Source organism: Podarcis melisellensis, assembly GCF_964234715.1.
Source record: "Podarcis melisellensis genome assembly, chromosome: 16".
Lineage (NCBI taxonomy): Eukaryota > Metazoa > Chordata > Lepidosauria > Squamata > Lacertidae > Podarcis > Podarcis melisellensis.
The window spans coordinates 9081195-9108447 of NC_138533.1; the positions used below are offsets into that span (position 1 = coordinate 9081195).

General features: G+C 49.0%; 1 protein-coding gene across 8 annotated transcripts in view; it reads right to left on the reverse strand.

Annotated features, from left to right (window-relative positions):
- The window catches only part of ADAR (adenosine deaminase RNA specific), a 38996-nt gene extending 18730 nt beyond the window's left edge, over positions 1-20266 (reverse strand). Inside the window, exons 1-2 of one of the 8 annotated variants that reach the window (XM_081891330.1) lie at positions 20130-20266; positions 2778-4401 (exon numbers count right to left, since the gene is read on the reverse strand). In XM_081891330.1, coding sequence (XP_081747456.1) covers positions 2778-4306 — 1529 coding nt within the window. In that variant the 5' untranslated portion in view covers positions 4307-4401; positions 20130-20266. Of the gene's footprint in view, positions 1-2777; positions 4402-6219; positions 6632-13723; positions 13824-19832; positions 19923-20129 lie in introns of those variants that run through there. The other 7 variants (XM_081891333.1, XM_081891332.1, XM_081891331.1 and 4 more) reach the window with 7 other exon arrangements.
- Positions 20267-27253: the final 6987 nt, after the last annotated feature.

Consider the following 27253-nt stretch of genomic DNA (forward strand, 5'->3'; position numbering starts at 1 on the left):
TTGCTAGCCAGCTAGGCCTCTCTGTTCTAAGGAACAGAACCCTTAGAAGAAACCCAGCACTCTTCTGTGGCTGTGCACTGCCAAGATGAAGAGGCTGCCAGGTGAATTATAGAATCGTAGAGTTGGAAGAGGCCCCCCAAAGCTCATCTACCCAACCCGCCGCAATGTAGAAATATCAACATGCGGTCCCCCCGTCCGATTTGAAACCATACTGGACCCTGCTTTGAGAAAGTGCTAGCAGTTCTCTTTCAGGGAAGCTGGACTGCCGTTGCAGATTTTCTCTTTGGAGGAAGCCCCATCCCACCCCAAAAACTAAAACTCCCAAGGAACCCAGTTTCAAACTGCGGCAGCACTACAAGCAAGACAAGGAAGAAAAAGGCCTCAGCTGATGGTGGCAGGTGCTTGTTGGGCATGGGTAGACAAAATAAGGCCCGGGGGCCGGATCCAGCCCAATCACCTTCTAAATCCGGCCGGCAGACGGTCCGGGAATCAGTGCGTTTTTACGTGAGTAGAATGTGTCCTTTTATTTAAAATGCATCTCTGGGTTATTTGTAGGGCATAGGAATTTTTTCATTTTCCCCAAAAAACTATGGTCTGAGGGACAGTGGATCGGCCCCCTGCTGAAAAAGCTTGCTGACCCCTGTTGTTGGGGCTTGTAGGGCCGAAGGTAGGGAGCCCAGCAGTAGGTGGCGCCACCCAATTCCTGCTTTGCCACAGCCACCCTCCCTGCTGAGATCTACAAGGGCAACCCTGAGGCTAAGTGGGAGGAAGCCGACAGGCAGGGCAATCCTCTGCAACGGGTGCAAGAAAGAGGGGCAGGCAGGTAGGAGCTGGCTGAGGGGGCAAAATGAGGTTGGCAGGGCAAAGACCCATACGTTCAGCCTCCACTGGCCCAGGTAGCAACAGAGACTACAGAACCAAACACCCCATAGCGGTTTCAAGCGTCCTCACAGCTTGTCTTTCCCTGCTCCTTTGCTTGGGAAGAATCTGTTCTCATGGAAAAAAGTAGGCCAATTTTCCTGTCTAGCGGGTCTATTGATGTACCAGAGGGTGGCACACGCACTCTGCTGGTGCCTAGAAAAGGCAGGGAGTGAGACAGACAGAAAGAAAGAGACTCGTGTGTCTCTGTGTTTCTAAAAACACAGTGGCTATAAAGAGCAGCCAAGCAAGAACGTAAAAATAAAATCCAACCCACCCAACTGTTCAGAGCGATGCGCCAGAGGGAGGGAAGAGGAATGCTCTGGGGCCCCCGCCCCACATGGCAACAGATGCTCCCTGTCAGAAGCAGACAGCGTGGAACTCCTCCAGCCATACAGGAACTTATGGGGCATAATATTTGCCTAGTGCAAAACTACTAATTAGCCACACAGCGGGCTTACCCCCCCTCCTTTGGAACTGCAGCTGAAGATTTGCTATTCTAAAGCCGAGGTGGAGGACCTCAGGCTTGGGGGCCAAATAGCACCCTCCAGGCCTCTCTATCTGCCCCCCAGGGCACCTCCCAGGCTACACCCCCCTCCCCAGGCTGATCTCCCCCCTTCCATGCACCCTCTTCAAGTGCTTTTGTCGGGACAGAATGTGCCTTTGAACTTCAGCAATGCTTCTTGCTCGCCTGAATGATGTGGGTAGGTGGGTGTAGAAACTCCCCGATTTTCGCATAGCTTTTTCCTGCTGACTTTCACCTCTGGCTTCACCCACTGCTTGCACGTGACCCCAGGAAGACTGCCCATGGTGGAATGTGGCCCCCTTGGGCTGAAAAAGAGATCCCCCACCCTCCGCTCTAAAGGGGACCGCAGAGCTCATGCCAAGCACCGCTTTTCAAATTTGGAGACAGAGAGACACAGAGAGAGAGGAAGGAGAAATACATTCACCATGCAGGTGGCTTGGTTCTCCATTTTACTCTCGCTTAGCTGAGTCTTCCTCCTTACCCCTGAGGCTTTCGCTGCCTGGCAGTGGGAAGCGATTCTTAAATTGCAAGTGGCTGTTTCGCAGGCCTGAAGGAGGAGATGTAGCAAGCAGAAACGAAACCTTCCTATTGCTGCCCGTTCATGCCCGTTCGTCTGTCCTGCGCTCCCCAACTTCAGAGCCCTGAAGGTGGAAACCGATCGCCACACACGACGATCAGGGTTTCGACACCAGCATCTCAGCGTTATGTGGAGTTTTTAAAAGACGGCGAGTCCTTGCTCCAAACTAAATTTAGACGGACTTGGGGCTGTGGGACATTATTAGATTATTCAGCAGAGATTGCTGTGTCATCACTCGAATTGTTAATATAAGAAGAATGTGTTTTGTAAAAGGAAGAAAGAACGAATAGAGAGTCCTGCATTTAAAGTGCTAAAACAAACAGTCTTTCTTTCCTTTTTAAGGGAAGCCTTGATATGTATCTGCCTACTTTATTAAGCGGCTTTTGTAACCTACGGGGCCCAGCAATACGCAAAAGCCGTTGTGAAAGGAAGAGGGGCAACACACAATCTTAAACCAGCTGTAATCACACTAGCATTTTAACCAAATCACATCTCTTGCTTTAAAGAAAACTGCTCTTTTTAATGTCTGCTGTGACTTGTGCAAGCCGAGGCAAATGCATTGAAATGTAACCTGAGCAAAAGTAATCCCCTTTTCTAAGAACCTATCCTCTCGGAGAAAACTTTTTAAAAACGTATTTGCCAATGACCTGCACGGTCCGAGACAAATGCATAAACACTGAGCAAGCACAATCCCCTTCCCCGGATAGAACAACCCCCTCCCCAGAAAGCGCTCCCTCTCTCCCTCTCCTCTCTTACCGTGGCTCATGTGACGGCCCGCTCTGCTTCAGCAGGACGAACTCGCAATGCTGGTACGTGTACTGGGTGTATTCGATCAAGCCGCTGACGGGGTTCTTCTTCTGGCACGCCATGAGCTTCTCCAAGGGAGTGCACAGGAAGGCCGTGTCGAACTGGGCCGCGTAGCTGGGGGAGAGTGGGGACTCCATGATGCACCGGGACTCCTCGTCCTGGTTGTTGATGGCATTCAGGTCCTCCGGGATGTCGTCGGTGGCCCACTTGCCGTTCTCGAAGTTGTCGTAGTTGGGGAACCAGTGGTACCGGGGCCGCTTGCGAGGAGGGGGGGCCGCCGCCCGGGGAGAGCAAGCGTCTCCCTGCTCCGCTGGCTCCGACGACGCCTGCTGCCCGTTCTCGACGTTCTCCTCCTCACTCTCTAGAAGCGGCGGCGGCGGCGGTGGAGGAGGAGGCGGGGAAGGGGAAGGAAGAGGAGGAGCTGGCAAGCTGGCGGGCAGCTCCGGTTCCGTGCAGGGGGTCGGGGGCTCGGGGTCCGGTTTTGGAGCAGGGGCGGCCATTTCCCTGACCTCTTCCGCCTTCTGCTTGTTCTGCATCCTCTTGCGCTTGTTGTCCGTGAGGGACCACTTGGGGGGGTTGGCATTCTCCTTGCACACCTCCCCCAGCTTCTCCAAGGACAGCAGGGTGGAGTTCACATTCCGGGCCTTAGAGAGGCCGATGTTTTTGGCAAGGTCATGCGCCGTCGAGTCCACAACGCTGAACAGGTAGTTGCAGATCTTCTCCCTGACCTCGGCCATGGCGGCGGAATCGGGATAGTCCTCTGGGTCGGAGGCAGAGCTCTCTTCTTCTCCTTCTCCTCCAACCCCAGGAACTGGGAATCGGCCCTGGCTCCTCTGGCCGGCGGAGTTCCCTTCTCTCAACGCTCCCTGGGGCCTAGGGCTGTCTGCTAACCTCCACAACGGAGGGTGCTCCCCGATTTTGCACAACTGCCCTCGTGTAAGTAGCCTGTAGAGGTGATGATTGACCTCCTTCTTCTGCACTTCGAGTTTACGGGCAAGGCAGCGGGCAGATTCGGCCTCCCCAGGTCGGAGCTGCCCCAAGACCTCCAAGAGCCGCTGTTCAACTCCTTGGCCGGAGAGCGTCAGCTGCCGTAAGTCTGTGATGAGCCCTTCAACTTCCCTCCTTGTATTGCCGCTGTACCTCGGCCGGGGGGGCTGGGGAAGCTGCTTCTGCTCCTGCCAGCTACTGTTGCAGGGAAGCCTCCTGGCTGCGCCCCAACTGCTGTGCTGGGAGCTCTGGGGAGGTGAGAAGGTGCCTGGACCTCGGCGGTAGCCCTGGTACAGTTGGGGTCGCTGCGCCCGGGGCTGCCACAGCGGGGCTTCGGCGAGCTGCCCGTTTAGGAAGAGGACCTGCCGCTGCCGAAAATCCTCGCCTCCCTGCGGGACAAGAGGACCGTTAAAGAAAGCTGGGTTAGAGAGGCCGCTATGTTTTGGGGGCACCTGATCTGAACCTCTGCCTCGAGTGACACCTCTGCTCATAGCGTGCTGCTGGGGCGCAGGGCTGGGGGCGGGCACATGAGCACCAGACGAGAGGCAGCTGCGGCTTGCTCTCACGGGGGCTGCTGCGCAGAGGCCTGGCAAAGAGAAAACAAGAGAACAGGGCACGTTTCAGACCTTGGATACACGCTCGGGGGAGCCGACGCAGTTCTACCGAAACCAGTCCCTCTGCCCCAGTTCCCAAAAGACAACACCTGACGACGGGAAGAGGGTGGACGCCTCTTGTCCAGGTACTGAAGACCTGCGCTCCCTTATCAGAGGAAGAGACTGGCTTAAGGTACCAAGGTCAGGGAAGATCTACAGATGAGCCTGGGATGGAGAACGCGTCTCCCAAACACAGTTCAACGCAAGGTATGTTCAGCTTGATTCAGGGTTTCTTGGGCAACCAAGGGAGAGTTGTGCGACTTTACTTCCCAGCACATAGTAAAAGAGATCCAGGGGGAAAGAACAGAAGCACTTCTTCCCATCAGTTCAGAGTTAAACTATGGAATCCACTCCCCCAGGTGGCAGTGATAGACAAATTCAGGGAGAATGAGGCCATTGGTGGCTGCTAAGCCTGTCAGAGGCAGCATGCTCTGACTTAACAGTTGCTGGAAACTGCAGGTGCAGAGCTTTGCTAATGCACTGCTTGTGGGTTTCTCATCGACATCTGTTCGGACACGGTGTGAACAAGATGCTGGACCAGGCAGGCCACTCTGAGCTCTCCTCATGTTCTTAAAAGGAAAACCACCCCATAGCCCACCTTTCCCTGTACAGCCATATTGCCTGCGTTTGTGGTGATATGGTTGGGGCCAGATTAAGAGGAGCTTCATAGCAGAATGGCAATTCCTAGAAGACCTTTAGAAAATAGTCAAGAGGAACAACCCTGGGGCAGAGTTAAGATTCCAGATTCCAGGATGAAATAATTGCAAACCAAAATGACTGGGATTTCCCCCAGTCTATACATGTGTGAGATTTTTGTCATTAAACCCAGCTGCAAATTGGGTTTGTCAGCAGAGTCTGTTTACATGGTTTCAGAGTCTATTTGGCTCAGTACAGCTGTAAAACTGACCACCACCTGGCCTTCAAAACTCTTCTCTCCAGGAGGCAGATTTGGAAAAATCTATGACTGATGTTGGAGAGCCAAACTTTTTAAAAATAAAAACAGCCACCTTGTTCTAACCCACAGAACCAACATAACAGTTACATCTTCCCTTCAGTCGATGAAAAAGAAATCCTTAAGAGGCAGTAGCCATGTTAAGGCAATCCCAGCCGGGTCTATCCGAAAGCAAACTTCACTGAGTTCAACAGAACTTACTCCTAAGCAAGTGCTAGCAGGACTGCAGCCTGGCAATGCAATCCTTTTACATTCCTAGATGTACAGGATCACATTCAGCACGCCCCACCAAGTTCACAGGGGCTTCGTCACCAGGAAAGCAGGTACAGTATTGTGGCTTCAGTTCGTCACAGTACCCACACACAAAGAGAGAGACCTGTGGTGTTTTCAGACTCACAAATTCCCTACGGTATGGAGCCATGGGATGGGTTATCTTTCAAGGCACCACTGGACTCTTTCTGCAGCAACCAAATTAAGCGTCTTCTGCTCTCTGGGAGAACAGGAAGTTGCTTTATGAGAAGTCAGAACATTGGTTCAGCTAGCTCAGTAATGCCTACACTGACTGGCAGTAGCTCTCTGGGGTTTTCGGCAGCTTTGAAGCCGATAGAGAGGGAGCTATATTCCTTTCCAGAATACCCTCTGTTCAAACCTTAACTACCTCAGTCTCAGGACTTACAAGGGAACAAGGAAGGCGGGGGGGGGTGTTGGTTGGTTGAGGGGCTGCAGAGGGAATTCCAGACATTTCAAGGGGAGGCAACTGGTAAAACAGGTATAGATAAGGGAAACCGGATAGCCTTACCTCTTTTTGTTCCACGCTGGTAAGAACCAGGCATTGCATAGAGAGCAAGAAAGAAAAAAAGAGGGGGAAAGCTCTGTGAAGAGAAGGCCTTACCCAGAACAAGGAGGGGTCAAGGCAAGAGGGAAAAGAAAAGGTGTGTGGCCCCCACACTATGAGAGACACAGACACCCATGGGTGGTGGGGAAGAAGGAAAGGCTCGCCACAAAGCAAGGACTCTGCAAGAGTTACACAAACACCCCACTATCCTCCTCCCTTCTCTCTCCACAGTACAGCAGGCAGGCTGGAATCACTCGCTTAATGTAACTGCCAGATAAGTTTCGCTTTCAATTCTCCGGAGGTCCAGCCTCCCTCTATGCTGTTCCGCCCAAGGAGTGTCTAGTTACAGCCAGAGGGATGGGCCGGAGGTAAAGGCATTAGCTTTAAGGTGGGGGGGGGGTTAGGTGGGGAGAGAAACCAACGATGAGTGATTCCTCCCCCTCTCTTGCAAGCTCATTGCAGCATTGCCTAGAAGTAAAAAAGCCTAGAAAGGGAAAGCCCCACTGCCACTTACAAGAAAATACTTTTGGTTCCTTTTCATCACAGGCTGGTGGGAGGGACTATTATCTGTGAGGCAGAAGGGAAAAGCACTTAGCAGAATCTCATGCTTCTCTAACTGGGAGATTCGTTCACTTCTAACTCTTCTTTCCTTTATCCCTTACCCAGAGCTGCCAGACCTCAACTCAGCCTTCTCTGCTCCAACACTGCAACCAAAGAGGCACCAGCTTCCTGCAGTTTGGGGTATCTTTCCGCATCTCCTTAACAATACCTTTGGTCATTCCTAAACCAGCCTCAGTACTAAGTTCACACACCTCTATCTGCATGTTTGTTTTGCTTGCCGAAGGTTCCTGAGACACACATGCATCTATCCGCAACAGCAACTGCCCATTTGCCTTCGTGGAGTTGGCTCTTTTCAGTCATTGCTCACTGCTCAGTAACTTCCAGTACAGAGAGTATTGAAGAACCTGCCTAGTGCAACTCTGTATGGGTGACTGCTCTGGCTTCACCTCCTATGGGTGCATGTCATCTTGACAAATTACAATACACACAGCGCTACTATTCTCAGAGCGGTTTAACAACCAATTCCTTTTCCCAGGAGGAGGGGAATATGGGTTTCCTAACTCTCAGCACCGCTAACAAACAGCAGTTTCCCAGGATTCTTTAGGGAGAAGCCACAACTGTTTAAATAGTGCTTTCAATGTATGGTGCAGATGAGGCCTGGATATGACAGAAGAGAAAACTGAATGGAAGTGACATGCGCCCCCCCCCCATCTCCTCTTAACATAGCCATAGGCCGATCCATCATGCCTACAACTGGACTACAACTCCCATCAGCCAGCATGCTGGGTTAACACACATAATTGATACCTGCAGATCTCAGACAGCCAACAGAGCAGAGGCGCCAGGAGCCATCCTAGAACCCCAAGTGAGAAGCATTAAGCGATTCAGGCGCGTAGCTCAAAACCGGGTCAAGGGCAGGTTGCAAATGGCACTGCATAAACTTTCCTCCTCGGATTGGTTAACAGGCTCAGATAACCCGCTCGCCTCTCCAGGTGCAAAACGAGACATGCACATGGTGACTGTGGAAGGGCTTGCCAGGTCAGTTCAATGGGGGTGGGTGGGGGGGCAGAACTGCACAGCTGTTGCATGGGCTGAGGAACAGTGGGAAGCACCTGGTCCATCTTTGGCAAAGAAGCCATCTGAAAGAATTAAAAAAACAAAACAGCCCTAAATTGAGCACCACGCATTTGCGACATGAACGTGAAAGGATTTTAAAACCTTACAGCGAATAGCTCTATGGCCAATAAAGCACCCAATAACAACCAACACCGATGTGATGTTATATACAGTGTCTGCCTTTCACAGTGAAGTCACAAAGATCGTTGGGTATTCATGCATACTCTGTAGGACTCATTCTTGTAAGTTATGAATACATGGATCAAGAACCTTTGGGCCCTCTCCTCAGTTCACCAAGGTTAAGATTCAAAGCCCACCAGCGCTCTGCCCCATTAAAACACAAGTTATTCCCCCCCCCCCCCACACACAAAAAAAATATAGAGGCCTCAATATACACCAGAAAGATCAGAGGCAGTTCTTTCCAGGAGGAAGGAAAGAGCTTAAATCTGGACCAGGTTAACTGAAAGGTGTCATTTCCCACCACAGCCTGGTAAGGCATTAAGACGATTCATTTTGCCATAGCCTGATGATTATCTGCTTGTGGTAACACTGAGGTGGGCTTTCTCAGTGGTGGCACCAGTGTTCCTTAATGCTCTACCTGCTGAAATAAAGGAGGCCCCATCAAGCACTGGCCTTCTACCAGCTCTTGAACATACACCTGTTCAGACAAACACTTCCCCGCTTAAGACTCATGTTTTAATTGCGATGCTGCTTTGATGGGCTTGTTTACTATATAGTTTAATCATGTATGTTTTAATGCAGCTGTTTTACAATGCATTCTAATTAATTGGGGGCAACAGTGTCATTACTGGTTTTGTTGTCGTCGTTTCGCTGCTGTCTTTTATCTTTTTGTGAACCACCTTGGTATTTTCTGCTTCCAATGAAAGGTGGTGTATAAATTCTAACAACAACAACATCATTCTGGTTTCAGCCAGCAGCCTTCTCTCAGGCAGCTGTGACACATCAAAAGGAGATCTAAGCTTTTGCATGTGTTTGCATCATGTTCTTGAAACCAGCTAAGCATAAGTTGTGGGGGGATCTAAGTTACAAAAGGGGAGGAATTCACACTCCCAGTTTGCCCCTACCCTCTTCTAACACCCAGGGGGCCTAAACAGCACCACAGAAACTTACCAGCCACAGTTCAACTCACCTGTCTAACCTGGGACTCTGAGAGCAGCCCCTCTGGCTCTGTTCAAACTGCCTGATCACTTGAGCCGGGAAGGTGAAATTTCACCCCAGTGGCAGCTCTCACGCTGCGCTTTGCAACAAGGTTCAAGGGCGGTAACTTTATCCCAGAGGGAAAGTACATGCCCAATATTCACGGCGTTGCCAAACATATTTCAATTATTTGGAGCCAACAACATCTCTTGTGGCAGCCAAGTCTGCAGTTCACACATATCCCATTTCCTGCCCGATTGAGAATACGCTTTGAAAAAGAAAGGGGGAAAAGCTCCCTTCTTTGGATTCTTAAATGAGGAAGGTCTCGGGCAGCGTGGACACTGACTAAATTGAAATGCACATCTCAACAACTTTCAAAGCCAAACTTAACAGTCTGCAAAATGTCGTAGCTGTTGACGGTAGCAGAGTCCAGAGGCTTTGGGCAAAATAAAATCTGCCATGCAAATAAGCCTACACACAACTACCCGGGAAGAACTCTCTCAAGGGCTCACAACTCTGTGGCCAAGAACTTGTGTTGCATCCTGAGGGTTCCAGGTTCCGTTCCCAACATCTGCAGTTAACAAAAAGGAATCACAGAACTGTAGAGTTGGGACTCAAAGGGTCATCCAGTCGAACCTCTTGCAATGCACCAATAACGGGTCTGGCAGACTTTGCTGAGAGCTGCTGCCTTCAAAGTGAGAGGCCAATGGTCTGACTCGGCATAGAGGCAACTATACCGTTCAGCTCTCTTTTTGATGTGCATAATGAATGGGGCGCCTGCCGCAGGGCACTATCTCATCTCCAACGCTATTTAATTTCTATATGAAGCCGCTGTAGGTAGTCATTAGGAGTTTTGGGGCAAGGTGCTATCAGTATGCTGCTGACACTCGGCTCTATTTATCCACAACATCTGAATCAGGAGAGGCCGTGCAAGCCCTAGAACAGCGCCCTGGACGCAGTGGTGAGATGGGATGAGGAGAAACAAGCTGAGCTTGAATCTTGGCAAGGAGGAAGCACTGTGGGCGAAGGGTTCCCAGGTCCAAGCAATTGGTCCATTCTTTTCCTGAAGGAGCAGGTTCACAGTCTGGGGCTGCTTCTGGATCCAGCCTTGTCCCTGGAGGTCCAGGTAACATGAATGGCTAGAAGTGGATTTTACCAACTGCAACTGGTTACGACAGCTGCAACCTGGACTGGGGAAGCTGGGCCACAGTGGTTCAGGCACTGGTTACTTCAAACCTGGATGGCTGCAATGAGCTCTATGCGGGGCAATGCACTTGATCCGAAAGGTGCAGTTAGTTGCTTTATGGTCGCTGAGAGGAGTGAGACTCTCCTGGGCGGTTTATGTAGCAGGACAGATACAGATTCCATGATATTCCCACCATCCAGGAAATTAGCCTGGTCCTCTACTTAACATGGATAAAAGCTACTGCAACAATTATCCCACAAATTCAGATTGCAGGGGTGGGAAGATTGAGCTCACCGCCTCCCCACTTGGTACAGCTATTCTCAACCACCGAAACAAACACTTGTGTTACATGCGGCGAGGCAATATCTTATTTATCTGTAACACATGCACAGAAACCAAAACAAGCATACATCAGATATTTAGTTGAAACTTGCTAGAATATAAATGACCCAGAAAAAGGGAAGGATCAGCACTTACGGCAGCTTCTGAAAAACGTGAGTGGGCCGGGCTTGTTAATCTTCAGGCTGCCGTGCTTACGGAATTCACTGACTGTGGTTCGTGTCTCTTGAAAGAAATCACGATCAGTAAGCCAAGGAACTTTGCTTCAGAGAGAAATGAACCACAAGGGCTAGATAGTGCCTTACCGCACTGAGAAAAAAGATGGTCATGAGAAATCATGATATTCAAATGGAACCTCCATGTTCAGAGGCAGTCTACTTCTAAAAGGGTATTGCTGGGAGACTGACATTGGCTCTCCTGTCTGGCTTGTGGGCTTCCCTAGAGGCATCCGGAGGGCACTATGAGGGACTGAGGATGCTAGATTAGATTGCCGCTTGCGCCCAATCCACAATGGCTCTTCTTAAATTATGATTGGCAAGTAGAGGGCCAAATTCCATCTCCCCAAGCAGCATCTTGTTGCAGTGCAGTACCATGGTGTAGTAGTTGCTGCAGCAACAGGTCTTGCTACCAGCCTACTTAGGAGGACTGGGGGAAACCATCCTCCATCTTTCCCATGAAAGGAACGGTCTCTAACTCAGCGGAAGAGCACCTGCTCTGCATGCAGAAGGTCCCAGGTTCAACCCCCACCATCTACAGACGGCACTGGGCGTGTGCCCTGCCTGAGACCCTGGAAAGCCACTGTTGCCTATCTGTTTCTCAAACTTGGGTCTCCAGCTGTTTTCAGATTATAATTCCCATCATCCCTGACCACTGGTCCTACTAGCTAGGGATGGTGGGAGTTGTAGTCCAAAAACAGCTGGAGACCCAAGTTCAAGAAACACTGGTGTAGACAATACTGAGCTAGATGGATTACTGGTCTGACTTGGTGTAAGACAGATTCCTGTGTTCCTAGGCTCTCTGTGAAGTGGCTTTCCTGTAAAACTGATGGTTGACCAGGTTCCTATACCAACACACTTTATTCTCCAGTATATTGTCTTTACTGTCTAAATGTGTTTTTTTCTGTGACTTTCTGTAACTGCTTAATGCTATTGTTTTTTTGTGCTTGTTCTGTGTTAATATTTATTTAGCTTCTCTTGTACCAACAACAGACAGTGACGGCTATTGAGTTCCAAATAAATTAAATATCATGCTTTGGCCACATCAAGAGGGAAGCGTCTACCTACAGCTTCAAGCTGCTCTTACAAGACAACCACCCCCTGAAAGCCAAGAAACAAGCACGCACACATGTGCGTTTTAGCAGACAAACTCTGCTGCATATGGTGTAGGGCAACAGAAAAGACAGCATAGCCTGAAAAATGCCTAGAAGTGTGGTCATTGTTGCAACAATGATTTATACCCCACCTTTCAGGAAGCAATTCCTTCCACGGTGGCTTACAAACAATATTAATGTCGCAAGACAATGATCAATGTGTAAAAGTGTTGTCAGGATCCTTGCCACAGAAAATTGGTGGTCAATACTTGTGTGGGGGCGAAGGGAGCTGGGACAGGAGCCAGATTTGCTGCCTTCTTTGGGCATGTACACATTAGCGGCTTAAAACACAGTGTGAGTAGTTCCCCTGTGCTTCAAGTTGCTTTTTAAAAGCTGCTGTACACACCACTACCAGGTTTGTTTCCCCGTGCCTGCAACTCAAGGATTCCAAACTGCTACTCAATGAAGTTGCCAACTGCACATATGCTGTCATCCGGACAGGCACAATAAATGTCTGAAAAGTATACACCTCAGCATAGCAATAGTTTATGCATTCAAAACGGATGGGAAATGCATCAAGCAACAGTGTTTCACAAGAAAGCACAGGATACCTATAGACACCAGTGGTGGGAGAGCGCTGGAGTATGAGTAAATGGTAATGGGTACGAAACCTTTGTCTGCCTCAGTGTTCTCACAGAACCTTTCCCACAGGACAGCCACTGGTAGACACAGGATTGCGGGGAGACTTAAAGGGGGGAGGTTAACACTGCATGTGTTGGACTATAGCAAATGCACCATGCAGTGGATTAAAGCACGCACAGGAGACACACTTTTTAATGTGTGCTTGGCCACTTTGGATTAAATCTTTAGGAGGCAGATATAAACAAGTCAATGTAAACAATCGAAGATGCATACCACACAACTATCAATGAGATACGAAAGATCCAAGTCCACTATAGTGGAGCTCATAACAAAAATAAACGGAACTACTCAGAATTTATACAGAGCACTTTAAAATAATGCTCACAAACAACCCTTTAAGGTGGGCCAGGATGGTTATCATCCTATTGTGTGTGCATGCACTTAACCTTCACAGCCCCACTTTGCTACAACATACTGAGACAACACCTGAACGGAGTACTTCCTGATTCACAACCCAGTCTTTTCACCATTAAGCTACACTAGTTCTCTAACATAGCCTACATTCCTTTCCCAAACTACAGCTGATTTTGTTAGCAACTAATGCAAAGCGTGCTGTTTAATGGGCAGCTGCCCTGACCAGACCAACAATAATACCCCCTTTTCCAGCAAGGGCTGGCTGCGTGTTTCTTCTGCGAAGCCTTCAACAAGGCAGAAAAACAACAACCCTCCCGATTTCCGGGGGCTGCTCCCTCTCCTAACAACTGACGTTCAAAGGTATACTGCTTCTCAACCCGGAGGTTCCATTTCACAGATCACGCTGCAATCCTATGCCCCTCTCCGACGCGGGACTTAATCCCACTGAGCTCCGCGGAATTCACTTCCGAGTAGGCATGCAACTGGATCGGGCTCGTCAAGAGACAGGCAGGTTGCATGCATGGCGTTTCCTGGTGCAGTTCTGCAGAGGGGCACTGGTGCAGCCCCAGAGGAGAGGGGGGAAAGGGGGCTGGAGAGAGGCTTGTGCGGCCCTTGTGTTGCATGCATGGGAAACGGGGCGCTTCTTCCAAGTCGGTGGAAAGCAGGACTTTGCACACACGCATGCACCCCCCCTCCGTGCCCCAATCCCCTTCCGAGCGAAGCTTGCCTTGGCCTGGCCTTACCTTACCTCCCCCCCAAAAACTACCCTGCGGGCACCGTCGATTGAAGCCGCCTCTATTGTGCAGGAGGGTCGCCGGCAAGGGCTGATGACGAAAGAACAGCAGCGCGGCGCCACCAAGCACGTGATACGGGGGGGGAGTATGGGGAGGGGGAGGAAGTGAAGCCGGAGCCGCCTTCTTTGGAGAGGGCAAAGAACTCTCCGCCTCCAGCCTTTTCCCTCTTCCCAGGTACCGCCTTTTTGAAAAGGAGAGGGAAGGGAAGTTCAAAGAGCAGCATCAGGCATGGTTTAAGTTCATAGCTGTCAACGTTATCCATTTTTTAAAGGGAAATTCCCTTATTCCGAATAGGATTCCTCGCAAGAAAAGGGGAAAGTTGACAGCTGTTTAAGTTGCTAACGCCAGCCTCCACAGCTACATGCCTATAAAGAAACCTCCCCTGTTAAACACACGTGGTGGTGATGAACGACACGGGTATAGACGGCTTTAGAAACGGATGGGACAAACTGAAATGGGAGTTTGGAGGGGGGGCGTCTACCAAGGGCTATTTTTTTTTATTTCTAAAAATAATGTGCGCCGTCTAGGGTTTGGAATCAGAAAACTGGAGCACTTGAGGGTTTACGTTCCTCGTTTAAACTGTGTGTACCCTACCATTGCATCAACTGAGTCTTAATTTAGCCAAATCCCTTGATGTCAGGGAATCTACTCTGGGCATAATACTTCGTTGGATACAATCCAATGCATTTAGGGTCAGGTTTCGAAATTAAATCAGGAACTGTTTTAACTCTTCCCCCCAAGTTACAATCTGTGAAGGTGCACTCCACACTTGGGGCAAGCCTACCTTGGGGGGGTCCCCCTACCCCACATCGACACCAGAGAGCAACCTGTCCTCCTGGGAGCTCCGACTGGGACCTAGAGGGGATAAGCCCCTTTGGACAAATCCTGTCAACACCTGCAGTCTGGCCAAGGAACCCAGAGAACAGGACTTGTTGGAATGTAAGGGAGCAGCTTTTATGAATTTGTTTAAGAACATCAGGGGGGACCAGCTGGATCAAGTCAAAGCCAAATCTTGGTCAATAATCCCTTCCTTGCAGCAGCCAACCTGGTGGTCCAGGCATAGGAAGCTGCCCTACACTGAATCAGACCATTTGTCTGTCTTGCTCAGTACTGTCTACACTCGTGGTTCGAATGATAAAAAAAATAATTTCCCACTAACTACTCTGAAGCTGCTGAGGGGCTTGGCAAATTGCTTCATGCGTGTTGTAGCAATGTAATGTGCTATGCTAGATGCTGTATGATTTTTAATGGCATTTTCTCCTTATATAATTGTATTTTAGCCTGTTCCGCAGTGCAAGAAATAACGAAAGCACAGAAACACAATTTAAAATCTACTGTGAATATTTAATGAGATGGATGGTCCTCCCATTTGCAACCACAAGTCCACATGCATGCCACAGACCACCTGAATGAAGTATTTGGACCACCGGTAGTCCATAGACCACAGTCTGCAAACTCCTGGTCGACAATGACTCAAAGCGGCTCTCCAGCATTTCAGACAGGGTTCTCTCCAAGCCCTACCTGGAGAAACCGGGGCTTGAACCTGGAGCATTCACAATGGAAAACAGATTTTTCAACACTGAGCTGCAGCTCCTCCTTCTCTGGGAAGCACAATAAGCAGTGCCTTAATGGACAATACAGTGGTACCTCGGGTTAAGTACTTAATTCGTCCCGGAGGTCCGTTCTTAACATGAAACCGTTCTTAACCTGAAGCACCACTTTAGCTAATGGGGCCTCCTGCTGCCGCCGCGCCGCCAGAGCACGATTTCTGTTCTCATCCTGAAGCAAAGTTCTTAACCTGAAGCAATATTTTTGGGTTAGTGGAGTGTGTAACCTGAAGCGTATGTAACCCGAGGTATACCACTGTACCCTAATGCAAGGATGTCTTCCATTTATTTTTCTTTCTTTTTTACACACACAAACACACAGAGGCACACAACGTCCTACACCAGTGCAGCAGAGGGTCCCTACAGCAACCAGAGGGCTGAACTAAGTTTGGAGATCTACCAGGAAAGTCACAAACAGGGAATGAAGGCCATTCCTCTCTGCTGCTGCTGATCCCCAGCAGTGGGTCATCAGATACTGCCTCTGAATGTGGAGGTTCCCTTTGATTCAGTTAGCGTAGTACAGACAGCCTTCACATGTGTTTCATCCGCTTTTCTTTTCCACCGCCACCGTAGCCCCCCCACACATCAAATTCCACACATTAATTAGGTGCCATATTTAAAACTACCCATTCGCACTCCGGTTTCCGTCTGGCACTCTGTAAAGATAATTGGTGCTACATGCAGGCTCAATAAAAAGAAAGCTTCCCTCAGGGGAATTGAGAGATCAATAGAATCATCCCTGTATCCCATTACACACACTCTGCAGGTTGGTACAATTGAGGCTTGTAAGCACACACCTGCTGGTCTGCCCGTTATGAGGCAGAAGCCAATAATATAAAACATTCTAAAATATAGCAGCCTTCGCCAACTTGGTGCCCTCCAGATTGGCGAAGCGCGTTTTTACAAGCGGTCGATGCATCTTTAAACAGCATACACTGGAAGGCTTGGCAGCTGGGCTACCAAAGTCATTTACATGTTATTCACTTTGGATATCTTTGTCTAACGTTGCTGTTTTAGGAGGAAGCTTAGCTGGTTCCAAGGCACAGTGGTCTTGATGCATCTAGAACTAACACAGAATCTTAAGGCTCAGAGAGGGACCAATGAGTGACACTCAAGGCGTGCTCCACAGCAGAACAAAACAAGCCACAGAGCTCTTTACCATTTAGCCCACCGGGAGCAGGAACAACTGAGGCACATGGCCAGCACCAAGGGGGATTAGAGATTGCAGTCAGTATCTGTTTGGGAAACTCACACAAGCCACTCAAAGTTCCTCAGAGGAAAGGCAAGATGGAGAAGGAAGTTCTAGCTGACACATGAGCAAGCCACCATGGACAAAGGGTGTCCCCACCCACACTGTGGTCCATTTCCAGTCACACTGGGAAGTAACTTTGTAGGATTTCTCCCCTGATTCTCCTCTTCCACCATTTCAGCTTGCTTGTTCACGCACCTCTTGCTCCAGCCAGAGAGGATAAGCAATCAGGAACATTTCAAGCTCTCCATATTCCTACCAGCCTACCCCCAAAGTGAAATGGAAATAGGAACAGAAAGCTACACATTTCAGCAACAGACGGAAAACCCCAAGGCTCTCCATGCAGTGGGATGAACACTGAGAACCAATCAGTCATTACTACCACCCTAGACTATTTATAGTCACCGGCAAAGAGGCCAGTCAAGTCCTCACCCAGGAGGAAGCAACACGTAATAGGAGTTAACACATCCGGGAGGTGAGGGGAGACCTATTAAGCAAATGATTTTTGGTGAGCAACACACACTGAGATTCAGAGAGGAAGGTGGAAAGAAAGGCACCCCCCTTTTTTTGCATTTAATGTTATTGCAGAGGCTGACAATTGGGGAAAGCAGCATGGATTCCAATTTCAATTAAGCTCTGGTCTGCAGGCAGGCCTCTCTCATGAAGCACAGATAACTGCCTGCAGAAATGAAGGTGATTAAATAACATTTCAACTGCACACATTTGCAATATATATATATGCACTACAGCAGGTGCGGTTGAACTACAGCTCCCTGCCTCCCCCCTCCGCCTGTTAGATATACTTGCTAGGGCTGATGGAAGCTTTATTTACTTTTAAACTTTTATCAGGCCCTTCCTCCCAAAGAAGCTCGGGGATACTCAGCAACAGCTGGAAGTCCAAATGTTCCCCACTCCTGAACTGCAGCCTGATTAAATCATGCATGTCTGCACAACTCTTTCATTTTGAACAGTTTACTGCGGCTCGCTCAGCCTTGCATTTAAGCGCTGGCCTGACAGCCAGAGGCAATAAGGAATTCCATGCAGGCAGATGAGCTGGTTGGCAGAGAAAGACTGCAGGGCTCTGTCCCTCTCCAGAGCCCAGCACAGAAACCAAGTGGACCATCACACACCAAGCCTCCAGCACAGAAGTGAAACATGCTGCTGTGAGAGCGATGGAGTTCTCTGTCACTCTTTGCCAGCCCCATGCATGTTACTAACTTTGGCGGGCTGGATTTGCTAGTCACGAAAGCGGCAAGTCGGGCATGGACCACTGGACATCTTATTTCACACTACGCTGGCTTTAGAGATTTCACCAGGTACCTCCTGTGGAATTCCATGCAAACATCAGCAACCATAAGGGCTGGAAACTTTTACTTTTTAAAGTCCAGATGCTTGCAAAGTTGAATTCTGCAGCCAGTACCACAGTCTGTACTCTCAAAGAAATATGGGGGGCACAGTCTGTATTAGAACTGTTTGAAGGCTCCAATACACCGCATTCTGTCCCCCATCAGCATTAAGATCATCTCTTTCTAGTCAACCACAGTTAAGCATCATGTGGGCACTGATGCTAACCATACTGAACAGCAACAAGGAAACATATTGTTTTCAAGTCATGACTCAATAATAAGCATATCCCTTCCTTTAAAATAAAAGGACACCTTGTACTTAACAGTTCATCTGATTGCATAGGCAACTTGGAATTCCATACAGGAAAGTGAGCAAGTTGGAAATGAAGGGACATGTCACTCCATTCCTCCTCCTCCAGCCTTTGTGGTTCCTATGCATAGAGGAAACAAAATATTTTCCTCTGCAACCATATTGGAAAGGCAGTGGGCTGGCAGAGGGGATGACTGGGTGAAACATCCTACTCCAACATCCCACTTGATAGAAGTCTGTCTTTTTCTTTCTTTCCTTTTTTCTAAAACCACCCTAGCAGCACAATTGTAACTCCATCTAATCAGAAGCAAAGCCTCTTTAATTCAATGGGGCCAGTTCCATAATAGATGGGGTTAGGGCTCAAGCCTAAGAGGCTAGTGGCCTGCAATCCCATGCTTCCTGAGGAGACCATTAAGGTTTCTGAGGTTAGTGAGCAGCCCCAGGTTTTAAACCATCTCCTTTCCATTTTCTCTAGAGTGAGGGGTGGAGAGAAAGGCATGCAACACCCACCCCACTCTCACCTGCAGCTTTCTTCTCATTTTATCTGCAGCGCCGAGCGCTGAGGTATAATGAGCAGGGGGCAGTTAAGGTGGAAAGAAGGACAGCAATACTCATGGGGAAGATCCACACCAGGCATAGGCAAACTCGGCCCTCCAGATGTTTTGGGACTACAACTCCCATCATCCCTAGCTAACAGGACCAGTGGTCAGGGATGATGGGAGTTGTAGTCCCAAAACATCTGGAGGGCCAAGTCTGCCTATGCCTGATCCACACCTTGCATTTGTGAAGAGGCTGCATCCTAATGTTTTAATGTTGTATCTTAATCTTTTAAATTGTATTTTAATCAACTTTTTTTATTATTGGTTGTTAGCCGCCCTGAGCCTGGTCTTGGCTGGTATAAATAAAAATGTATTATTATTATTATTTAAAGCACATCCAATGCACATTTAAAGCACATGACTCCCAACAATCCTGGAAACTATAGTTTCCCCTCACAGATCTACAATTCCCAGTACCCTTCACAAACTACCATTCCTGGGGTTAGAATCATAGAACCATAGAATCATAGAGTTGGAAGAGACCACAAGGGACATCAAGTCCAACCCCCTGCCAAGCAGGAAACACCATCAGAGCACTCCTGACATATGGTTGTCAAGCCTCTGCATTATTTGGTGGGAGTTATTTTGTCATGACTCTGCCCTTGAATACTGCAACCCTGCGTGTGTACACTCAGAAGTCAGGCCCACTGAACTCAGGAAATGCAGGATTGCATGCTAACTAACTGTGCAATTCCCCACAGGAGCAAACCTCCCTGTGTTTAACGGGGCTGCGCTCCCAGGCTAAGCGTGCACAGGATCCGCTGGCTGGATTTCTCTGCAGGGCCCCGATCCCCCCTCCCCCCCCCAAAAAAAATAAGGAAGCGCGAGGCAGACAAGAGATGACAACGTGATACAACCCCTCCCGCCCCTTTCCCTGCCTCTCGTCTCCCACCCACCTCTCCTCTTGTGCAGCGCAAACCTCCGCCTTCCCCGCCCCTTTGGCTTACTGAGCGCATCGTCGCTTAAGACGCAGAGAACACCGGCCCGCAGTCGGCGCGCATGCGCGAAGCAGAAGGCCGCCGAGTCTTATCGAGGGAAAAGCGGCGCACTGCTCGCCCTGGTAAAGGGAGGCGGGGAAAGCGTCGCTCGGCCGCGCATGCGCGCCAGCTTCCTCTCACAGCAGGGCAGTGCGCACGCGCGGAGCGGAGCGCCGCTTTCCCGCCCAGCGCCCTCCGCTTTCCCCCTCCCGCGCTCTCCTCCCGCTCCTTTTCCCTCAGCCCGGAGGCTTCTCGGAGGCTCCTTACCCGCTCGGCCGCTTCCGCCCCGGAGCTCGGCCGCCCCTCAGCGGCGACTGTTGGGCCTGCCGCGAACTGCCCCCCTCAGCGGTCCGCTTTCTCCCTTTTTTCTGCTCAGCGCCGCCGTGCTGGGCGCAGAGTGGTGCCGTCACGCGCGGCGCGACCGGCGGCTGCAGCGACGTCACGTGACGTGGGCTTGCCCTGGCGTCACGTGACAGGCCCTTCGCCTAAGCAGGGGAAGCTGCTTGTCTTCGCTCGTTGTGCGTAGGAGAGAGAGAAACCTCCATAGTCAGAGGCAGTGTACCTTTGTGAAAGGCAGGGGAGCGAGAGAGCAGGAGCCATTTTTAAAAATGTATTTTTAATTTTATTTATAAATCTCCCTCAGCCAAGGATTCTCAATAGGGCTCACATGCCATTGCATCTAAACTGTAATAATATTTTAGAACCCTTGAAAGTAAAGGACAGGGTTAATTTAGGCGCAGTAATTTCAGTGGGTATAGGGAGTCTTCTGTTCTCATGAGGTGGCCAAAGGATTGGAGCCTCAGCTTCAGGATCTGTCCTTCCAATGAGCACTCAGGGCTGATTTCCTTAAGAATGGATATGTTTGATGTTTGACTGCAAGACGATCAAACCGATCCATTCTTAAGGAAGTCAGCCCTGAGTGCTCACTGGGAGGACAGATCCTGAAGCTGAGGCTCCAATACTTTGGCCACCTCATGAGAAGAGAAGACTCCCTGGAAAAGACCCTGATGTTGGGAAAGATGGAGGGCGCAAGGAGAAGGGGACGACAGAGGACGAGGTGGTTGGACAGTGTTCTCGAAGCTACCAGCATGAGTTTGACCAAACTGCGGGAGGCAGTGGAAGACAGGAGTGCCTGGCGTGCTCTGGTCCAGGGGGTCATGAAGAGTCGGACATGACTAAACGACTAAACAACAACAACTCTTGAGTATGATTTAGGTGGGTACATCCCAAGCCATTAATGATGGTAATATATAAAATCATTGTTACTAGGCTGCAGCATTTTTAATTGATTTATTGGTTGGATTCCCCCCCCCTTTTTAAATATATATATATATCTTTTTATCTAAAAGCTTTCACCTTCACACAATTAAAACTGTCTGCTTGTTCATTTGTACATTTAATTTCCCTCCCTCACTGTTCTCCTCCCTGATGTTATCCTCACAGCAACCCTGTGAGGTGGGTTAGGCTGGGAGGCAGTGACTGGCCTAACCCAGTGAGCTACATGGCTGAGTGGTGGATTTGAACATTTGTCTAAGAACATGGAAAACCCTGTTGGGTCAGGCCAATGGCCCATTTAGTCCAGCATCGTGTTCACAAAGTGACTGCCCAGTCTCTCCCAGGTCTCAGTCTTCCCTTCCAACCACTACCAAAATAACTACCAAACTTTTAGGAGACATCTGAAGACAGCCCTGTTTAGGGAAGCTTTTAATGTTTAATAGGTTATTGTATTTTAGTGTTCTCCCGAAAGCCGCCCAGAGTGGCTGGGGAAACCCAGCCAAATGGGCGGGGTATAAATAAATTGTTGTTGTTGTTGTTGTTGTTGTTGTTGTTATTCCACACTGTTATATCACAGTGCTCAAAGCAATATCATAAAAACTTGCCTTCTTTGGGGCACTGACCTTTACCTCTATAAATTTAGAGCACTTGTACCTTTGTTCTTCACTCTAAAAAGCTCACGGAGCTGCTTATGTAAAATCAATTAAAACAAGACAGGTTCTGCCCTCAGGCTTAACAATCTTTTAAGAAGAATAAAACGGAACCATTGGCAAGATTTCAAAATGTCCCAAGCTTAGAAGCCTTTAAAAGCCTGAGATGGGCAGGGTGGGGAAGGCAACCTACGTAATTAATTGGGGCAGATTTTTTTTTTAATATTGTTGTTAGTTTGGGGACTTATTCTGTATGCTTGAGTCCCTTCTAATCCCTGGGTTCCTGGATCCAGTCTGGGTTAAAATCTAATGGAGGATTCCATTGCTGAACTCAGAACTAGTCAAGAAAGTTTGTGAATTAATGGCCCTGCTCCTAAGGGCTGCTTTGTGCTAGAGGGCGAATGGGGGGGGGCTCCCCTCCCTTCCCTGGCTGGTACAGTGGTACCTCGGTTACCTACACTTCAGGTTACATACACTTCAGGTTACAGACTCTGCTAACCCAGAAATAGTGCTTCAGGTTAAGAACTTTGCTTCAGGATGAGAACAGAAATTGTGCTCCGGCGGCGTAGCAGCAGCAGCAGCAGGAGGCCCCATTAGCTAAAGTGGTGCTTCAGGTTAAGAACAGTTTCACGTTAAGAACGGACCTCCGGAACGAATTAAGTACTTAACCCGAGGTACCACTGTACTGAAAAAGTAAAAAGCCAGAGTGTGTGTGAACCGAGAGCAGGCTAGAAGCAGGCAGAACCTGGAAGTCGGAAAAGGTTTGACTTCTGCTGGAATCCTAGGCTTGACAACATGGATAGCTCAGTTGGTTAGAGCAGGGGTCAGTAAACCTTTTCAGCAGGGGGCCGGTCCACTGTCCCTCAGACCTTGTGGGGGGCCGGACTATATTTTGAAATAAAAAAGGAACAAATTCCTATGCCCCACAAATAGCCCAGAGATGCATTTTAAATAAAAGGACACATTCTACTCATGTAAAAACACACTGATTCCTGGACTGTCTGAGGGGCGGATTGAGAAGGCGATTGGGTTGGATCCGGCCCCCGGGCCTTAGTTTGCCTACCCATGGGTTAGAGCGTGGTGCTGATAATGCCATGGTTGCAGGTTCAAGCCCCATATTGAATATTCCTGCATATTCCTGCATTGCCGGTGCTTAGACTAGATCAGGGGTAGTCAACCTTTTTGTACGTACCGCCCACCAATGCATCTTTCTTGATGGTAAAATTTCCTTACGGCCCACCAGTGCTCGATGGAAGGAGGATTCAGCTTTTGCCGTGGAACCCCCTATTGCCCACCTAGAATCCTGAAACACCCACTAGTGGGCGGTAGGGACCAAGTTGATAACCCCTGGACTACATGATCTTCAGGGTCCCTCCCAACTTTACAGTTCTGTGAACTATGAACTATAGGAGAAGCAAGACTATTGCCGGGTTGTTGCTGTGAGCTCCTCCATCGTAGGCTCAGGTTATACATGTGTGTAAATAAACCGTATATCATAAAGACACCACAGTCTCTGCTGCACCTCATTACAAGGAAATTGAACCCTGGGTACCCAAATACAGACGGTCTTTTACCCTCACCAGATTTAACGTTCTTCCTTCTGCCTTACTTCAGGGCAGATTTGAGGGTAAACCATACACAGCACAGGTCTGTCCTTGTGGCTCGTTGCAAGTTGAAACTGCTTCACATGTACTATTACGTTGTCGTCTTTACACCTGTTTTGCAAAAGTCCAGGAAAGAATCGGAATACCATAGTTTAAAACTACTGCTAGAGGACAAGAATCCCAAGACTACATTAAATGTAGCTAAATTCTGTGCGTCTGCAATCAATCGCAGGAAGCAAGTGGTATCCCATAATGTTCAAACCCCTAAATGTTAATTACAGGGGACACGCTAACAATTTTAATTTTTATATTTAAAGCCTTGTTATATTCATATTGTCCCTTGTATTTCTGATATTTTTTATGATCTGTGATATTGTGTGTGTTGATGCTGGTCTGTGACCGTATTAATAAATTCATTCATTCACCTCATTACAAGGAAATTGAACCCTGGGTAAGCGCCCAGAATCCCTGAAACTTCACACGCCTCAGAGATTGGGGTGGTGTGCAAGAATATTGTTTTTTAGTAGAATGTCTTATTAAATTTGCAGCAGGCAATGCTGCCCTCAAAGAAGTGATTTCCTCTCCTGGTATGCCAGGATCTGGTAGTTGGCTCTTGATGAGAAATTAACTCAGCAGTGCAGAAGTAATTTGCACAGAGAAATTCTCAGAAACATGGTTCCAATTTATTACTTATGCAAATACAAAACACAATATGGTAGGAGATGTTTTTCTCCAGATTTAAGTGAACAACACTTTCGAAACGATGCAGCTGGTAGGGAATAAAATAATTCCTGACAATACAGGACAAGTTCTCCAAGACTGAGCGGCCGTTTGTACTTCTTCAGCGAATGGAGAATATGCAAGGGCAGCAGCTGTCATGGGAGCCTGCCGGTCAGTAATCACACAGTTCAAAAATGGAGTTAACGCTTTATTAGAATACTACAATCTCCACAGACTTGATTGAGCAGAGCGGCTCATTCCCGGGGGTCTTCCTCCATGAAAATCAGTCGCCAAGACTGAAAGTCCCTGCCTCCTCAGAGCTTTTCCCAAACAACCAGAGACTGCACCTGCATGCAGCCAACCAACCTATCCTCTGCCCTTTTCATGCCTCTTCTGGTTCTGGGAGACAAGGAGCAGGGAAGCTTGTCACAGCAGGTAGGGGGAAGACACCCATGACTCTTCACCCGCCAGACTCATCTCTGCCTCTTGGCCTCCCTCATCCCACTCTCCTCCTTCAGCATCTGCCTCCAATTCTGGACTCCTCTCTGCCACCGACTCGCCCCGCTCACTAAGCCCTTTTACCTCTTCATTTTACACCTCCTCTTCCCAGTCGTCTCCCTCTTCCCCCTCTGACCTCTCTGTTAGTTTCTGTTTGTGCCACTGTGCAGTGCTTGGAGTCACAAGACTCTGTTTACATTCCAGAGACATTCCAGGCTATTGGAAGTCTCACAGAAGATGGGAGACGGATTTGATGTTTACTGGTTTCCTGTTCCTTTGTTTTCCAGTTGCTCTCTGCTCTCACAGAGAGAGGATGATTTCTTTTCTGTCTGCGTAGTTAGGAAAATAAAGCATAGCGATGTAGCTCATAAAACTCATCGCTACTGCTGCTTTGATACTCTGATGAATGGGGAAACGTGCTTGGAGCCTCATCAAAGGCTCAGGTCGTTAATTATCGTTGGACGAGATTCCGAAGGCTCGACCGAAGGATGAGCTTTATCAGCTCAGTCGTAGCGGAGATTCCGGCACTCTCATCATCATTCCACCACCAATCCCCAGGCGCCGAGCCTTCTCCGAGCCTCCTTCCCTTGGGGATTCCCCAGCTGGTTCCTCCCGCCATTCCTCTGCATCCAACCAGTCCATGACACCTCAGGGTACGCCCCCCCTTTTCTGGAGACAATACTGCCTGAAACTGTGGTGAGCTGCTGCTGCCAGTCAGTGTAGACAACACTGATCTAGATCAGTGTTTCCCAACCTTGGGCCTCCAGCTGTTTTTGAACTACAATTCCCATCATCCCTGACCACTGGTCTTGCTAGCTAGGGATGATGGGAGTTGTAGTCCAAAAACAGCTGGAGGCCCAAGGTTGGGAAACACTGATCTAGATGGACCAGTGGTCTGACTCGGGAGTTTCCTGCACACCTCCAAAGCTGCTGGGTTCCCCCCCGGAGCTTGTAAGCACATCCTCCTAATTGCTTTCAGTGTTGAGATGAGCTGCTGTTTATTTCAGCTCATTCCCAATTTAAATTCTCCTCATGCCGCTTTCCAGGAATGTGAAGGTGGATCCATCTATTTTAATTTTAAAATGGAAGCTTGAGTGGCGGCAGGGAAGGGGGCGGGGGGGGGGGAGAGACAGACAGAAAGGACTCCGTCTCCAATTAAATTGGATTCGCCATTCTTTCTGTCTGTCTTGTCTTCCCTCCCTCCCCCGAGGTAAATCCCTTTTAATTTGATTAGGACAAAAATTCCTGGCACTAAGCAGATTGAGCTTGTCAGCTGCTCTACTGCTTTCCCCCCTGTAACTAAGGGAATGTAATTTGCCATCTGGCAAGGAGATCAAAATGCACTGAGGCAGCCCGCTGCTGGCAAGGAAGAAGAAGATGCCTTGCGACAGCATCTTTTCTGGCGTGGTGAACCATGTAAGAGGATGAGCTTTCTTTACAGCATGGGTGAGGGACCTTTTTCTACAGCCCAAGGGCCACATAACTTCATGGACGATCATCTGGGGGCCACAGTTCAGTAGCAGGCAGGGCCATGGGGGAGTTTTTCCAGGTCATGTGGCCAGCATGACTAAGCCGCTTCTGGCAAACCAGAGCAGCGCACGGAAACACCGTTTACCTTCCCGCCGGGGCGGTACCTATTTATCTACTTGCACTTTGACGTGCTTTCAAACTGCTAGGTTGGCAGGAGCAGGGACCGAGCAACGGGAGCTCACCCCGTCGTGGGGATTCAAACCACTGACCTTCTGATCGGCAAGTCCTAGGCTCTGTGGTTTAACTTTTCCCGTCACTTTTCCTTAGGATGTCCCTATTTTCATCGGAGAAATGTGGGAGGGTATGGAGTTCTGTGACCCCCCGAGCCAAGGAGATAAGTAACTATAGAACCTTTAGAAGATGCCTGAAGGCGTATATAGGGAGGTTTTTTTACTGTTTAATGTTTTACTATATTTTTCTATATGTTGGAAGCTGCCCAGAGTGGCTGGGGCAACCCAGTCAGATAGGCGGGGTATTATTATTATTATTATTATTATTATTATTATTATTATTAAATAGGACATCCCTATTTTCATCGGAGAAATGTTGGAAGGTATGCACTCACGAGGTCTCGAATGGCCCTGCAAGATCTCATGAGACCATCTCAGAAATCAGGTAGGCAAGGCAAAGAGCTTAAAAGCTCTCCACCTTGCCTGAAAGATAAAGGTGGCCATGCGATGGCCGTAGGAGCCAACTCCTAGGGGCCATGGGGGGGGGGTCTGGTCCCCACAATAAAATATTTGAGGGGGGGCCAAGTTGATGGGCATCGTCACTCAAATGACGTGTGTGCACTACATCTTGTGATCGATTTTGTGGGGTGGAGCTTACCTGGGCCCCCACAATATTTTCTTCAAGTTGGCACCCCTGGTGGGGGCGGTTCCAAGGTGTGGTACGGGTATACGAACATTCACGTATGCACAGTGTTGCAGGAAACCCGCCCCCCAATCATTCAGTTTGTACAAACACCACACACACACACACACTCACGACATATGTGACGTTTCTCTTATAAATTCATAGTAAATCAACCATACATCGGATTTACACTGGTCCACTTTTATTTTCAGTCCTGAGTGCTCACTGGAAGGACAGATCCTGAAGCTGAGGCTCCAGT